This window comes from Maniola jurtina, chromosome 3, assembly GCF_905333055.1.
Source record: "Maniola jurtina chromosome 3, ilManJurt1.1, whole genome shotgun sequence".
Taxonomy (NCBI): domain Eukaryota; kingdom Metazoa; phylum Arthropoda; class Insecta; order Lepidoptera; family Nymphalidae; genus Maniola; species Maniola jurtina.
This window is the reverse complement of record NC_060031.1, coordinates 6,666,385-6,683,349: the sequence shown is the minus strand read 5'-3', so window position 1 is coordinate 6,683,349 and position 16,965 is coordinate 6,666,385. Positions and strand designations below refer to the sequence as shown.

At 35.6% G+C, this 16,965-nt stretch overlaps 1 protein-coding gene across 3 annotated transcripts; it reads left to right on the top strand.

Annotated features, from left to right (window-relative positions):
• Positions 1-4,492: 4,492 nt before the first annotated feature.
• On the top strand, positions 4,493-16,716 carry LOC123881163 (troponin C-like). Of its 3 annotated transcripts, XR_006799424.1 has the most exons (7): positions 4,493-4,650; positions 7,999-8,029; positions 14,137-14,280; positions 14,801-14,920; positions 15,210-15,341; positions 15,938-16,036; positions 16,441-16,716. XR_006799424.1 is itself a non-coding variant. In XM_045929783.1 (6 exons), exons 1-6 carry the CDS (start codon positions 4,627-4,629, stop codon positions 16,467-16,469), a joined length of 480 nt encoding a protein of 159 aa, XP_045785739.1. In that variant the 5' UTR covers positions 4,494-4,626; the 3' UTR covers positions 16,470-16,716. The 3 variants fall into 3 exon arrangements, 2 of the variants coding, with proteins under 2 accessions (XP_045785739.1, XP_045785740.1); XM_045929783.1 differs by lacking the exon at positions 15,938-16,036 and having other exon boundaries at positions 4,494-4,650; XM_045929784.1 differs by lacking the exons at positions 4,493-4,650; positions 7,999-8,029; positions 15,938-16,036 and adding an exon at positions 13,877-14,036.
• Positions 16,717-16,965: the final 249 nt, after the last annotated feature.

Genomic DNA, 16,965 nt, shown 5'->3' with positions numbered 1-16,965 from the left:
TATTATGGCTTTGATAAAAGCACGGATATTTTTTTGGCTTTGATACTGTTGACACACAGAAGAGACACGCGAACTAATCGCTCTGGCTCGTGCTAACCGCAGAACAAAAGAATTAATTTCATAATAATGTATATGAATATGAATATGAATGTTCGCCAGATGTCGAGATGGCAATCGGGGTGTGATCGGGGTATGATGCTAGGGGGACACCCCGCCCACCCGCACGTCACCCGCTAGTCTGTCCCTCACCAGGTTAGCGCGGCGACTGTGCGGGGCGTCGCCACCTCGATTGCCATCTCAACATGTCGCGTACTATACCTAGGTACCTACTTAGGGGAGTACAGGCCTGTCCCGTACTCTCGTCAAGCTCTTGCCGCCCCCAAATTCCAGCGCCATAGGCGGTTACCTCTATGGATTTTCCCACTAGTCAATTATATTAATATACTAGCTGATGCCCGCGACTTCGTCTGCGTGGAATTTTATTTTTCAAAATCCCGCGGGAACTCTTTGATTTTCCGTGATAAAAAGTAGCCAATGTCTTAATCCAGGGTATAATCTATCTCCATTCCTCATCCAAATCCGTTCAGCCGTTTTTGCGTGATTAAGTAACAAACATCCAAACATCCACACTTTCACATTTATAATATTAAATAGGATTATTTATGCGTTATTAAATTACTCGATTGACTCATCCTGAAAATTTAATCAAAGAAGCCACTAGCCACTAAGGCCGCAATAACGACGTGAAAAAATATGTAGCCGCCATACTGAGCCGCGGGATGTGTTAACGTTTTGTTGTTCTATATTTATTTATACTCGATAATCCGGCAACCAGCTGTACGAGATAGACCTTCGAATCGCATTCACAATAAAGCACCACCACCAACTGGGCTATAGCAACGGATGAAAGCATTTAAACATTATTTCGCAGGCGTATTCGATTTAGTAAACAAGCGAGACAGAGCGTAGGCGAGGTGCGCGGATTATTATAAAACACTAGCTCTCTGTTCTCAACTTTGTCCGCCTGAATCTAGGTTTTGAACAGTTCTAGACTTTCGTCTTTTTTGAACATCTTTTTATTTTTTGGAATGATAAAAATGAACATCTTAGCAGTTTTTTCTTCTTTCTATTTTGTTTGAAATACCTACCTACCCTGTACCTTCTTAGATATCTAGCTATGGCAAATAAGTGCTGATGCTCATAAAACTAGGTACCTACTAATTTATGATTTCAACATTTGTATTGGCTCTCACCCAATTAGTATATCGTCGTATTCTACGAGTAAGGGCGTAGCGGGGCCTGTAGCTTTTTAATTTTTATGCTGGTTTAAAGTCTACTCTCAATTTCACATCATCCAAAGTCATAAACCTTTGTGAAAATTGATTTAATTACCTAGAAATTAGCATTTGAAAATAAGCCTCATTTGTACTTGTGGAATAGATCCGACGAAAACAGCCACCACGGCCGCAGTGTCTGACTTTTACACGCCCTTCAGGCATAGCTCATGCTCGAGGTAAGGCCACAAGCGCTGCTCTGCCACTTTTCAGCGGATCAGATAGTACGCTTGAAAATGAAATACATACTCTTAAAACTATTTAAATATTTAGTACCAGTAAGTGAGTACTTTTAAACCCCCGACCCAAAAAAAGGGGTGTTATAAGTTTGACGTGTGTATCTGTTTGTGGCATCGTAGCTCCTAAACTGATGAACCAATTTTAATTTAGTTTTTTTTGTTTGAAAGATGGCTTGGTCGAAAGTGTTCTTAGCTATAATCCAAAAAAAATTGTTCAGCCGTTTGAAAGTTATCAGCTCTTATCTAGTTACTGTAACTTTCACTTGTCGGGGATGTTATAAATTTTTAATTTACCTACACTTGTAGTTAATTCTATCTAGCATTTTATAGGTTTGCACAACTTCGTGGAATTAAGCGACTATGGTATTTGTGGCTGTTTTCATAAAATAAAGCTTGCAATTGCAGAAAAGCCCTTTATAATACCCTAACTTTAAGATTACATTCATTATTAAGTAGGTATTAAAATTAAACACAAAAATCCTCCCCCTGAAAAGTAGGCTTTTTGTATCTGTGTCCGTTATTTGTAGGATACGACGATATTAAGTAGGTACTAGGTAGGTACGTCAGACTTAGCGTCATTTTAGATAGGTACCTAGCTGTAGTAAAAATTTAACGACCGGATATCATACTCTAGATAGAGTTATAAATTCAAGAGACCCAAATAATTATTATAAATAAAAAAAACTTCATTCAAAGATATTCGTGAGGAACGCCTAGGAGGAACATAGTTGGTTAACTACACTAGGTAGGTCTAGGTATGTATGTCATATTGTAAGCTGTCGAAGCAATGCGTCCAATAGCGCATGTGTCTACGCATAGCATTATTAATTTATACATATATATATTTTTATATATATTTATATGATAGTTATAAACACGTGTTGCTTGTGCGTCACCAACGAAAGAGAGGATGTATGAGCGTGTGTCGTTAAACCTTTTGGATTCAAAAGATAAATTGCTTAGTTGTCTATTTCTTCATAAAACTCAGCCACTACCTAAGGGTTGACGCATACCCACAGAGTGGAGTGGTGTCTGTGAGTTTTATTTGTAAGATAGAAATTGGTAGGTACGAGTTCCTGCCTACCTACAAAACACGGAGGACATTCAACTTTCCAAACTTAACATAGTGAAGTAAATAAAGCTTTGAGTTTGAGTTGTTACTTCTTACCTATCACGTCATAAGAAGCACTCTACTCCAACAGGTACATGTGCATTGCGCCTTAATTAAAGTTAGACACAGACCTATTGCGGGTTATGACTTATGACTTATGACTTATGATACGATGTCCTGTTGTAATTTTGTAAGCCATTTGGGCAATGAGAAAAAAACAGTTTTACCTGAACACGCCATCTGGCCCTTTTCTCAGTGAACGTCAGGATGGCCGGTGTAGTGCTGGAAAACAGATGAGAAATATTCCAAAAAATGTACCTAAATTGTACTATTTAGTACCTATATAGAAATAATTAGTACCTTCATCAATTAAATAATAAATGAACTTTCTCATACACCGGCCATCCTGACGTTCACCTTTTCTCATATGAATGTTTACCCAAAACATTTTGCCAGAAAATTCGATGAATTGTAAATAAAATTTAATTATAGTCTTAGAATGCTATGAGCATTCATCCCATTATAATTATACTATTCAATGTCCATGTCTCGCCACGTGTATTTTGCAAGGAAATTGAAATTCAGTTGGCAAAAAGAAAATTAAGTAATTTTTCTTAGTTTTACCTAAGTAGATCACTACAGTTAAAATTTGTATAAATGCAAAAGTGTGATTGTTTGTTGGTTTGTCCTTTAATCACGTCGTAACAGAACACCAGATCAACATGATGTTTTGCATGGGTAGAGTATGACATAAGCTACGTTTTATTCCGGGAAATCAAAGAAAAGAGTCCCATCATTATTTTTAAAAACCTAAATCAATGCGGATGAAGTCGCAGGCATTGGCTTGTAATTTTATTAAGACTATTCATCCACCGTTACTTACTACCGTCTAAATTCTAGTTAGTGGATGCCTTCGTACCTTACTATTCGTACTACTACTTCGTACCTAGAACCACAGCATAATATAATTTAGCACAAAGTTTACCTAATGCCTTTATTAGTTAGGGTTTTAATTGTTACTAGGGAAGTTCCTATCAGTAAATAACAACCTATCTGCTTAACTCTGGGAGCTGACTCTTAATATCTACTGAATTAAAGACTATTTAGGTTAAACAAAAGGATAATAAAAACCTACATACTTAAAGAAGCTCAGATCAAAGAGGAAGGAAATAGGCATTAGGTAAGCCCATACACACTTTTTAGTGTCCACCTCGCTACCTCATTTCTAACTAGAACGTAGAACGTAAATAACCCAATTTGCACTGCGCCGGCGCCGCAATGCATCTTCAGGAGAAATGCATTGCGCTCGTTGTACAATGATTAATAGATACATACGACACGCACATGTGGTGAAATATGGAACAGACATAAGTATCGCAATGTAAACAAATCTGACCGAACGACGTCGAGGTCGACATCTTTATAATGTAGATACATAATATTCATACATTTCACATTTTTCAAAATGATTTATTTATTTCCCAAAAAAGAAACACGCAGCTAATACCTACCTACGTAAAAATTCAAAGTAGCGATTGTGTAAATAATAAACGGCTACACAGCAAACGGCTCGAAAGCGTACATTATTCGTGTTTAATGATATAGCAAACGCTGGTAAACGACTGCCGCGAGGGCAGGGCGTTTTGCTTACACGTCGGAGCCGCTTGTTTACGTTTTTCCTGACCACGTTTCCGACTAAAAATACGTTAGCATCCTGCCGTTTGAGGCACACGCCATTGGTCAGCGCGCACGCAGGAAACCGGGGAAGACTTGCCGAATCAACCGCCGATCCCCCGCTGCCTCCGCACCTCCTCTCATTTTATGTGAAAGTATACGAAAGCCCAAACTCGTAAAGCAGCAGAAATAACCCTGGACGCTGGAACCAGCAGCCTCGCGGTCAGTCGTGTTGTGCGTCTCATAGTGCTAACTAGTGACATCAAAGATGGTTCTGGACACAGAAGACTGGGTAGGTGGACATTTAGGTCTAGATACCTAAATCGTGGACCTATAAAGATAAAAATAAAAAATAATTAGTTTCATTTCACATTTTTGAAATCACTGATTTGAACTCGCGATGAACATTGAATTTAATAAATCTAATTAATCAAAGTACTAGTAGTTAAAGTAGGTACCTACTTATCAAACCAAAAAGTAGCTTAGTTAAAAAATTATGCCAATCTACGTTCTGTTTTTGGCAACAAGTGCTATAGTATCATTTTTGGACTAACTATGAAGCGGGTACCGATAATAATAATAATAATCTATCTAGTAGTTTATTTCATGGTTGAAATGAAAAATTACCTCATATTTTCATTGTATAGGTAGGTACCTACCTAAGCTTCTCGACTGAATTAGATACAAACTTACAGAGTTTTCACTACCATACTAATTCTAATTACATCTTATAAACTTTAGTATCACTTATATTATCCAATGTACAAAATTATGTATTTACCAGTCTGTCATTACTCGTGCGTGCAAAATTAGGCGCAACGCTGACCACCAGTAGGGAATGTATCCACAGCTGGCATTCTTTGATAACTGAACTGAAAGTACTTCAGCCAGGACCAGCCCATCCATAAAGGCGAACTAGGCGCGCAACGTGAAGGCTTAGGTTGATCGAATTTGGAGGGCGGCATGATGAAAGTGTGGGATAAGCGTGTTAGCGCAAGCTGACTGGTAAAATTTTATTCAAAAAAACCGGCCAAGTGCGAGTCAGACTCGCGCACTGAGGGTTCCGTACTCGGTTATTTTTTTCAACATTTTGCACGATAAATCAAAAACAAATACATAAAAATAAAAAATAAATAATGCATAAAAATAAATAAAAATCTGTTTTAGAATGTACAGGTAAATACCTTTCATATTATGATATCCCACTTGGTATAGTTATCTTACTTTGAAAATTTAAACATATTTTAATATTTTTTTTAAATGATGTATCCATCAGTCGCGGTTTTCAGATTTATTCCTGTGTTTGTGATATTCTTATATCCTACCTACCTGCCAAATTTCATGATTCTAGGACAACGGGAAGTACCCTATAGGTTTCTTGACAGACAGACAACAAAGGGATCCTGTAAGGGTTCCGTTTTTCATTTTGAGGTACGGAACCCTAAAAAATAATTCACACTGGCTTCGAAATGTCATTTAAAACATCTTGGCAATAAAGATAAGATAAGACTTGAACATTTTGCGTTCGTGCGCAAATCCACTTATTTCTTTCTCGTCTTGAGTTTTTTTTTAATAAACCGCCAAGCGGTGTTTAAGCGCACCGCGTATCAGCTTTCGTTTTTTGTTTTCATCTATATACCAAGTAACCAATTACAATTACTGTATGTCCTAAAGCTGAGTTTTAGGTATTATCAAAAAGACTCGACTGGACTCTATTCTTTCTGTATGCGTGCGTTGACTTTTATAGTTAAAAATGGGCATTTTCCTTTACGTTACTTTTTTCAAAGTTTTCATATTTCAGTTTCATAGTTTCTTGGTTTTAAGAGATATATTACACGTAAACCTTTACGTTTTGGGGTCTTGTTTGCGACAAGTATTATATTAAAAGAAGAGAAGCAGGCTTTAGTACATTAAGATGCCCACCGGCCACCACCATTAAGTGGATTTGCTTGTAATAAAGCGGACGCAAGACCAATGGTTCTATTTTAGTTTCAATTGCACGTAAAATTAATTTATTACGTCCCAGTAACACTCGCCTCTACGAAAACTGGACTTTATGACCTACATATTTTATACGCATTCTATTTATTTTTTGTAGGTATTATATAAAAATTTCAAATAAATACGAATTTAAATACCTACCATCTTTTTATTTTTATTGAAATTAAATTATATAGGTATACTTATTGTGTATATCGATCGTGCACTGCCTCAATATTAACAACATTACAGTTTTTTTCTACTCTCGTATCTTTTGAATCTTCTGCCTTACTCAGCAGCAAGCAAAAATTTTATATGACATGTAACATGAACGTACCTACAATGTGTATAGTATAATGTCCTTGGTAAGCATCTTATATTATTGTATTTTATATCAACGGCATCTACGAGTAAGGTATCTTTGTAGTGGTTAGGGCTGTACCTACAGTGTACAAGTGGCATCCTCTCCATGCCAATTTGTCTATCGTGCTAAATAGCCCGCCCCTTTCTTGTCACCTTCGTATTTGCTATTTTCGTTATAGAATTACTTACTGTTGATTAAATTATTTTATTTGAATAATTTCTTTGCCACATTACTTACCTATTTAGTAGGTGTTAACTACTTTCGTTTAAAGTACATTTACTATTTTATATTTAAGTAGGTACTATTTCTTATAACTTTATTTTATAAGCTTTTGAACTTTGTTAATCTTTGACTTACACTTTGTGTTTTGTTCATTTACCTCAATCTTTCTACATACTCGTACTACTTCTTGATTTATTTGAAGTATGGTAGTAATTATTAAACCTATTTTGGATACATTCATATGCTATAATTTTAAAAAAGCTTTGATTAAATTATACTTATTGTATTAAAGAATATTGTTTTATCAACCCTATAAATAAAAACATGACCTACTTTAGCAAACTATCGAAGGCCGAACGTAAAATTAGGTCAATGATAATTTCGAGGTTCGACCCAAATTAACCAAATGTGGATCAACTCTAAGAAACCAGATGTTTTAAATTGAATTCATAATCTAAATTTAAAAAAGGAAAAGGTGACTGACTGACTGACCATCTATCAACGCACAGCCCAAACTACGGTACGGATTGGACTGGTCATAGGTATGACGCCAAGACAGGATTGTTGAAAATTTATCTCATAAGGGATAAAAGAGGGGTCTGAAATTTGAGTAGTGCACGCGGACGAAGTCACGGGCATTTCAGCTAGTTATTAATATTAAAACACCAGATTGCCACATGTAGAAGTGAGGTGCCTTTAAAAACATGTTTTGTGAAAAAAGTTTATGTTATAGGTAGGAATGAGATTTAAATCTGAAAGCCTAGATTTTAAATTAAATACCCCTTCAGCTTTTGTTTTTCGGGCTTAAAAAAGGGCAAAAAATTTGTTAAGTAATAATAAATTTCAGTTTAAGTACTTTCTATTAGACTTAATCCTCAAAAAAAAAATCATCCTCCGAGATCTATCACGTTAAGTTTTGGCTCAACTACTGATCCGACTGTTACGAAGTTTTTATTTTTTATCCCGCGAACACAAAAAGATCTTGCGGGATCCAAAACCTAAATCGATGCGAACGTGGCTGATCACAATGGACGTTTAAATTGAAGTCTAACAACAATATTTTATCTGTTTCAGGCCGATGAGCTGCCGCCAGAACAAATCGCCGGTAAGTAAAATAACAATAAATCATAGAATGAGATCCCATAAAAAATATTATATAGGTACATTTCATAATGTTTACCGCACGAAAAAAAATCGCAAGCTCATTTCTGGCTTTACGCCAACAACACAATAGAGAACTGACTTCATAAATTTAACAGACAGTCCCTGCGTCATAAATTCGTTCTTCCAAAATTGTGTGTGGGTTTAATTTATGACACTAAAATAACTTTAAAAAACTACTCAGAAATATAATTTTTTTGAAAGTATTCTGAATACACCAGATGATAGAATGTACAATAGCAGTGTCCATGAAGAGTCTAAAACTTTTAAACTTTAAGGGTGTCTGGTAGTAACGACGAATCTAAGTGTCTAGTAATGAATGTGACGTGATTATTTCTAATACTATTCCGAAGATAAAATAAAAAATTACACTTCATACTTTGACGTAAGATTTTTTACACCTTTTTACATCTTATCTCCCAAAGCCACCATGATCCGAACTTCATAGTCGCTGATCGTTCTTCCTTGTGTTGGATACAATACCCAATAATTCCCACTATCTAGGTATCTAAACGACAAAAATTAAAACCGAAGAACACAACAAAAAGTTTGAAAGAACTTATTTTTGTTCGTAATTTGTGACACATCACACAATGGTGTGAACAAACTTTTATTTACAATTAATGCGCTGTCAGCGTGATTTGTGAAAACAAGAAAAACACTGAAATTTAATTCCCCGTCGAAAGCTGAAGAGTGAGGAAAGCTCATACATACCTACAGCTGTCGAGTAGCTGAGTGACGTTCATTAGACAGTGTTCTTGCCCTTTTGAAATAAAAACTGGCAAGCACGCTTCACTCACGTGATGAGGGTTCCGTTAGTGATTCTATGATATGCACTCTCACGCACACTCTTAAAGATTCTTGACATCTTGTGATCAAAAAATAAAGGCTATGAAAGCTCCATTTCATTAACAAAACCAACACACGAAAATGCCATTCACATAGAAATGGCATGGAAAATACTAGTTAGTCTTTTAAAGTTTATTATTCTCGCCAGCAACCAGTGACGACGAAATTACTAATCAATCCTATCCATAGCCTGTCGATAGGTTACTTAGCAACGTTGTTATACTTATGTCAAAGATTGTATGGACGTCATGTTTGACAATTATTAACGTCTCAAAGTAACTTATCGACAGATTACGGATAGAATTTCTGTCGTAGTTATGATAGAAGGGATTATTTTATTAAAGTCACACCTTTAATCGATTTTTATACGCAGCATCATATTGGAATGCTTAATCCCTTGGCTGAATGTTTGTGCTGGTCAAGACTAACAGCACGCCAAAACTCCCCACCAGACCAGACCTCAGTCGACTGAAAAGCTTTTCCAAATATACGAACCCAGAATATCTCGCTTATAAGATCACAGTGCTTACTGGGCCAGGGTGGTCATCAATTTATTTTTAATTCTACACTAGCTGACACACCCCGGCTTCAATTGAGTGGAATTTTAAACAGCGAGGGAGTGGAATTTTGAAAAATCCCGAAACATGTATTTTTCAATTTGGACCGCATGCCCAAATACCTTTTCAGTTCATGAATATAACTTGAAAAATATGACAAACTTTTACACAAAGTTTTATCTAGAATAAAAACCCTTATGGCAGCATTTCCAAAAAATTTCACCAATATAACTTGAAAATGCCGGGTTTTTATCCATATTTTAATTCCCTTCAGAGAGTTAAGACTGTTTCGTAGTGCCAGTCTCAGCGATGATTCTTATTGAATGTTGCTGCGGGAACGTCTCTGCCTCATTCAATTTTGTCGGAACCCAGCACCACTTGTTGACTTTGGAAGACTCTTCTATAGCTGCCAGGTGATCTTCCACACCCCATTAGCGGTGGAATTTCCAAAAATCCTTTCTTAGTGAGTAGGACGTTACAAAATTGACCTACTGTCTAAATTTCAAGCTTCTAACACCTGTGCTTTAGGTTGTGCATTGATAGATTGAATCAAGACTAGTCTTTTCGTATGTACAGATTATTATTGGCTTCCCACTTCAGCACTTCTGTTTATTAATGTAAAAAACCTGGTGGTCGAAGTACGGACGCGTTCATCGGGCCGTGGCAACACGCTTGGAATAACGCCAATGTTCCGTGGAAGTCTTGCGTTCTATCGTCATTGTTCAAACCAATATTGTGTTTTTCGGGAAATAGCACGAAACCGATGCATATTTTGTTGCCAGCATACAATGTAAACACACAGTTGGATGTCTATTTTCAACTCCCCATAAACCACGCTCTACTGACATTTATATATTTTGGGCAGTATTTATTTTAGGCAGGCCAAGCAACGCAACGTTAAAAGTTTAGTTTAACTCAGTTTATATATCAATCGATCTCGAGATCTTTCTACACGTCCTTATTACTGAGGAGTCACTTTCCATTAAACACATAGGTAATTGTAGGAGTTTTTTGGGATAATACCTAATGCAGTGGTTGTCCATATTATCCTTCCGCATAAGCTTGATTAAGACTTAAGAGAACAAGATATCGACTCGCTTTACAGCTTTTATCACCATATTGATTATGGCTTAACGTGCTTTTCGAAGCTCGGAGGAAATGAAAAGGCCAAATTCGGATCTCCAAAGTAGGTCATTCAACCAGTAGCCGACTTGGGTTAACGTTGATTAACAATTACAATCGATTGATATGCGTTGTGAGAACTAGGTCACACACCCGTCAATGTTTATATTAAAAAGAACATAAATCTGTGTTCTTTCTGTGTTATGAAAAAAATTAAAAAACGTGTTAAAATAGTGCAGGCGATGTTGAGTAAGTTCAGTATTCCTACTAGATTTCACAATGATGTTTCCAGCTATACAATTTTCCCACCTATTGTGTCTTTCCACGATTGTTTTTAAACTTTTGCTTTAAAATTTTATATCGCATTTGACTTTGTTAGTGATGAAATCCCCTTCCAAACCTCATAGGTAGGTATATTCATTATTCACAAAGTCGTTCCATTTATTTCATGTTTTCAGTTTCACTAAAAGCCCTGCAGGGATTTATCACCTGTCAGATTACATGGAACATTTCAATACGCACATAATATTTTATGTACCTACTTGATTTAATCTTAAACTACGTGCTAATGTATAATAATTCAAATCTCTTCAATTGTAGAAATTGCATTCGAGCCAAATGTGTAAACTGCCACTCAATCAAAATGCATTGATAAATTGGCAAAGCACTTTATGATTACGTAGCCGATGACTTATTTTTACCCGACTGCGGCAAAGTCAAAAGGAAGGGTTATGATTTTAGCAGTCTATGTATGTAGGTATGCATGTATGTGATTCTTATTAACCTTCTTAAGATTAATAAGATATGAGATTATTAAAATAGTTTTTATAAAAAAACTACCGTTTACGATTTTGCCGTTAACTATTTTACCAAAATATAGCCTTGGAATATAGCATGACTACTAAATATACTGCGTTATATGACAGGTACTATATCAATGCGGAAGGATCTGGAGCCTTTCGCATTTTTATCCCAAGAAAACTTTCATTGTGATTAATGGAAAGGAAAATAACAGTTTTTGTAAAATATTTATTTCATTCATTTATTTTTAAAACGAAGTAGGTATAGTATTAAATTCAACTTTTACATTTATCAGAACATTAATGGCTAGGCTATATTATATTTTGTAATGTTAATGATGCAAAGGTCTAAATCTTATGTTTCTCCTGTGCAGCTGTTCCGTGATAATTTGCCAACTGAAAAGTTTTAAAATCACAATTTTTATTTTCGCCAGCGGCGCGCGTCGGGCTGTTAATTTTAATCATCAAGATGTCTTGGCAGTTGTCTCAAAGAACCATGTGCTTTATTGCTTTTTTTCTAGATTTTAGCTATTTATTAATTATCTACCCACGATCTCTTTCGAAATGAGGACAGTCTTACAAAAATTCTTAGATTTTTTTACAAAATTATGCTTTATTAATATACCAATGTTTATTTTTTTAAAGAAAGTGGTTAATAAATAATTTGACCAGTAGTTTTGCGTACTCTTTGCGTAGCCACACAAGCAAGTGTAATTTTTTTTAATTCATATGATTATACTATACATACAGCGATACATATTTTGATCAATATTGATCTTTTTTAAAGTTTCTGCCTTCAAATAATATTCTTGTAAAATTGTTCCGCGGAATACGTAGGTATAGTAGGTACCTACCTTACAGGTGCAGAACAGAACCTCTACCTTCTCCGATAACTAATAATACTTACTAAGTAATACCACAGTTCCCAGGATTACGGGATTCAACGAAACTAAATTGAGCTGGCAAATAAAATTGTGTAGAAAAAAGCACGAAATAAAAAGTTTACAGGAGGCAAAATTGAGCTTCTGAAACTTCAGTGAAATTGCACAGTTTTTATTGAAATCACCAACTTTGGACACAAGAGCACAGACACAGAGCACAACTTTAGGCCGTGTTTTGCTTAGAAATGAGTTCAAGTTTGTATTCAGTGATCGAAATCATGAACTTTGGAATTGAAGTTAGTACAGGTTCAGGCCGTTTTGCTTGGATTAGAGTTAAGAGAAAAAAATGTTGATAATTACCTACACCGCTCTCTTTGCCAGCTCCTCCTAATAAACATAATTATTTGGTGATTTTTGAAACTCCAAGTTATGTCTTAGCTGTAACTTCAGGAACTCTACCAACTCACTGGTAGATAATTTATGATATAAAATCGTATGTATCTACGTCATTTCATGCGATCAGCTGACAAAACCTTTCACCTTCATCGTTATAACTTCGAAAGAGTGTATTTCTGGGAACTACATTTTCATTATTTTATATAAACGTAAAATGACGCACGTTCCGAAATGTAGCACTGCCAGACAAATTGCTGCAAAATTTTATTACATGGCGACTACCATTCGCTTGCGTATGCGTATTTAATTATTAAGTAGTCATGTAACCTTCATGGATTATAAAATACCTCGTGTTTCATTTCAAGTGTTATCTGTATAATTATTACAATAGTTATCTAGATATCTGGTAGGTAAAAAAAAGATAGAAAAACCTGCGTCCCATTAATGATATTCAATGGAATTTAAAACGGATATAATATAGGTACATACATATAGTATAGTATAATATAAAACAAGAGATATTTCGTAATCTATAAATGTTACAGCTGTAGGTAAGTATAATATTCACTAAACATCCGAAGATTTTGTAGATTCTCATTAACCTAAAAACTGCAGAAAGAAAGCGTTGTAGGTAAATATGTTATAGATTTTTCCTAAAAGTAAGAAACGATGATTTTAGGGGGCATTTGTACAAAATCCATCTGCCCTCATTTGAGCTGAGAAGTTACTTAGCTGTATTTCACCAGATTAAAAATATAGGTAACAGGTTGGCTGGCTGATTGACTGAATGATGTATCAACGCACAGCTCAAACTGTGGACGGATCGGGCTGTTTGACATGCATCGAGCTTTTATTTATTACATAGACATCTTCTAAGCGAGGATTTTTGAAAATTCAACTTCTAAGGGGGTAAAATAGGGGTTCGAAATTTGAGTACCTAGTCCACGCGAATGAAGTCGCAGGCATATTTCAGTATACAATAAAATTAAAAATATAACAAAATTATAAACAGGTGTTTTTACTAAGTAGAAATTGATTCAGTGATTTTCTTCTTATGTGCGTAATGCTACGCGCTGGGATAGGCCGGCCGGCGCCGGCGATGCACCACACAGCTGCACCAAAATAGCTGCATTGCACAACATATTTGCACTGCATCTAGGAGCATTGAACTGATGTCCTAATCTCGCCGCAGCCGGCCGTACGATCAGTGTGACTATTCTAATTACTAGTGAAACACAGGAACAGGAACAGTCCCTTTTAACTTAAGCATTTAAATTGCATAAAACCCGCATTTAGTTCTGCATTAGGTAATTTTAACCGTGCCATGAGTGGGCTCAACGTTGAAGGTATCAGAAAAAAACAAAATTTTACCCTAAATTACGTAATCTTTTAGAGCTTATTCTTTTCTTATAGACCTCGTAATTGAATTGTTGCTTTTTGTTTCAGTCCTTCGCAAAGCGTTCGATGGCTTCGACCACAACCGCTCAGGCAGTATCCCATGTGACTTCGTAGCTGACATCCTCCGAATGATGGGTCAGCCCTTCAACAAGAAGATTCTTGAAGAGCTCATTGAGGAGGTCGATGCTGACAGTAAGTAGCAAAGTTTTTATATTTATAAAGTCGATATCCTAATAAAAGCACTCCTTGATTTATTATTGAAAAATATAAAAGTGTATCCTTTACGTCGAATATTATGATGTCCGCGACTTGATCCGCGTCAATTTAAATTTTTGAAAATCCCATGCAGGTAATTCTTTGATTTCGGAGAAACAGTAATCTATATCTATCTATGTATCTCCAGGATGCAAGCTATTTCTGTACCAAGTAGGTGATGCCTGCAACTTCATCCATGTAGATTTGGGTTTTTAAAACTCGCGTGGGAACTCTTTGATTTCTTTAGGACCAAACGTGTATCCTATGTCCTTCCCTGCGATTCAAGCTATCTCTACACCCGTAAAATCAGTTAAATGGATGGATTGTGAAAAGCTAGCATAGCTATACAGACAGACACACTAATTTCGCATTTATAATATTAGTATGGTTTATAATAAAAAAAAATATAGTTTTAATTTAAAACCGAGAATTTTAAGTGTAACGAATTATTTTTCAGAATCCGGTCGCCTGGAATTCGGCGAATTCGTCACTCTTGCTGCCAAATTTATCGTTGAAGAAGACGCTGAGGCTATGCAGAAAGAACTCAGGGAGGCCTTTAGATTATACGATAAAGAAGGTGAGACAAAACTTCATGTGATTAATAGAATAGATAGATAGAATTAATAGTTATAAAATAATACAAAATACCTACCCAATATTTTTCAAATCACGAAATTATATTTTGTAACCCTTACGAAAGATATTTTTTGTTAAACTATCATGTTTTAACTAAGTCTATCTGACTTAGACCCTTCGAATGTGTTGTATTGTTTGAGTTTATATAAATAATTAGTTCATGTAGGTATGGTGATCGAGCGCTCGGTTTAAAAAACAAGGGTAACTTTAGCTTTGTCCTATTATTCCAGGCAATGGTTACATTCCCACGTCAAGTTTGCGCGAAATTCTTCGCGAACTGGACGAGCAGCTCACAGAGGACGAACTCGACGGCCTTATCCAGGAAATAGACACTGACGGCAGCGGCACAGTAGACTTCGATGGTGAGGGCAAACTAGTATTGTGTATTCTTCTACTCAGTGATTGTGACATATCGTGATGCGGAAGAAGGCGATTGGAGTCATATATTTCCTAATACAAAAGGCACACAGAACACAAGTATGATTTGAAGCTTATAGAAAAAAAATCGTCAATTCCACAATCAAAAGTTCTGGAGTTCTGAATTCAGAGTTCTGTATTCCGCGTGTAGTGTAACCGGCCAAGCAAGACGAATTCTTACTAATATCATAAATGAGAGTGTGTGTCTGGTACATAGCTATCTTGTATCCCGGAGCATATGTATATGCCTTTTTATTATGGAATATCAAAGAGTTCCCGAGGGATTTTTGAAAATCTTAAGTAGGTACACGCGGACTAAGTCGTAGGCACACCTACCTTCATAAAAAAGTGTGTGTATGAACTTGAATGCAAAACTCTGAACTCAGAACTCTACGCCGTTGGATGAGGAATTAAATGGGAATAAACGCCTAAGTGCCCAGTGATTACAATCGTATTTATATCACTGTAAGTTCATAGTTTTCATTATTTATTATATTTACTCGTAGGTCGCAAACATAGTATATTTTCCAATTAATTTCAGAGTTCCAAATGATGATGAGGAGTAATTAGAATTGCTAAAGATTTATAGACAAATCAGTCACTAGAAATGAGCCAAATAATCCTGGATTGGATTCAAACAGTAAGAAAGATGTTTAATTCATAATTAATTAACTTCGTCTACATCTTTCGAAAATATTGATATGATTTGGATAAATTCTTTAAATTTGGATATAAAAGAAAATATTTGCAATTTAGGAGACAGTTAAATCCATCATATTTCATTAAATTCTGAATAGGTATAATATGCCTAAAGCGATTTGCTGCGATGAGTCATGAAAAATACCTAATCAAATGTTGGTATGTATTTTTTTAAATTCACGATATAGGTGCGTACGATTTTATTTTACGTACGTCACACTCACCGATTCGCAATAAATCGCTTAAGATTTACGGTCCCATTAGTACCTAACAGCCTAGCATATAAATCGCTCGCCAAGAATAGCTAAGCTTTCCAATATTTTGACGTGTGGTTTTTCTTTTCAGAGTTCATGGAGATGATGACTGGGGAATAAATATACTTATCTCTACATTTTTTGTACTTTAATAAATGATTAAATATAAGGCTATTTATACTTCATACACTTTGGTACTCCAACCTTTTGACTCTTGATATTATAGGACAAAAAGCATACACGAAAAATAGGAAAACGCTAAAGTATTATGTATGTAACTGTACAAAATAATCCCTCGTTCTTGTTTAATTGATGTGTGTGGCTGAGTAATGTTTATATCTACTTTATTAATAAATCTTTTACAATATTCGGAGTTTCTTTTTATATCCTTCATCTTCTGCATCTGCATGAAATACAGATTCATTCATCTTATTACGATAACGTCTGGGTGCAAAAATGTTTATGAACATTAAATCTAGTGCTTCAATGCCACCTAAAACCGTGTGGATATTATTATATTGTGTCAGTTGAATATTCCAGAATGTAGCGCGCTCTAGCTATACTTAAATACTTGTGAAATAGGACACTTAAAATAAAATTTGCGTTCGAAGATATT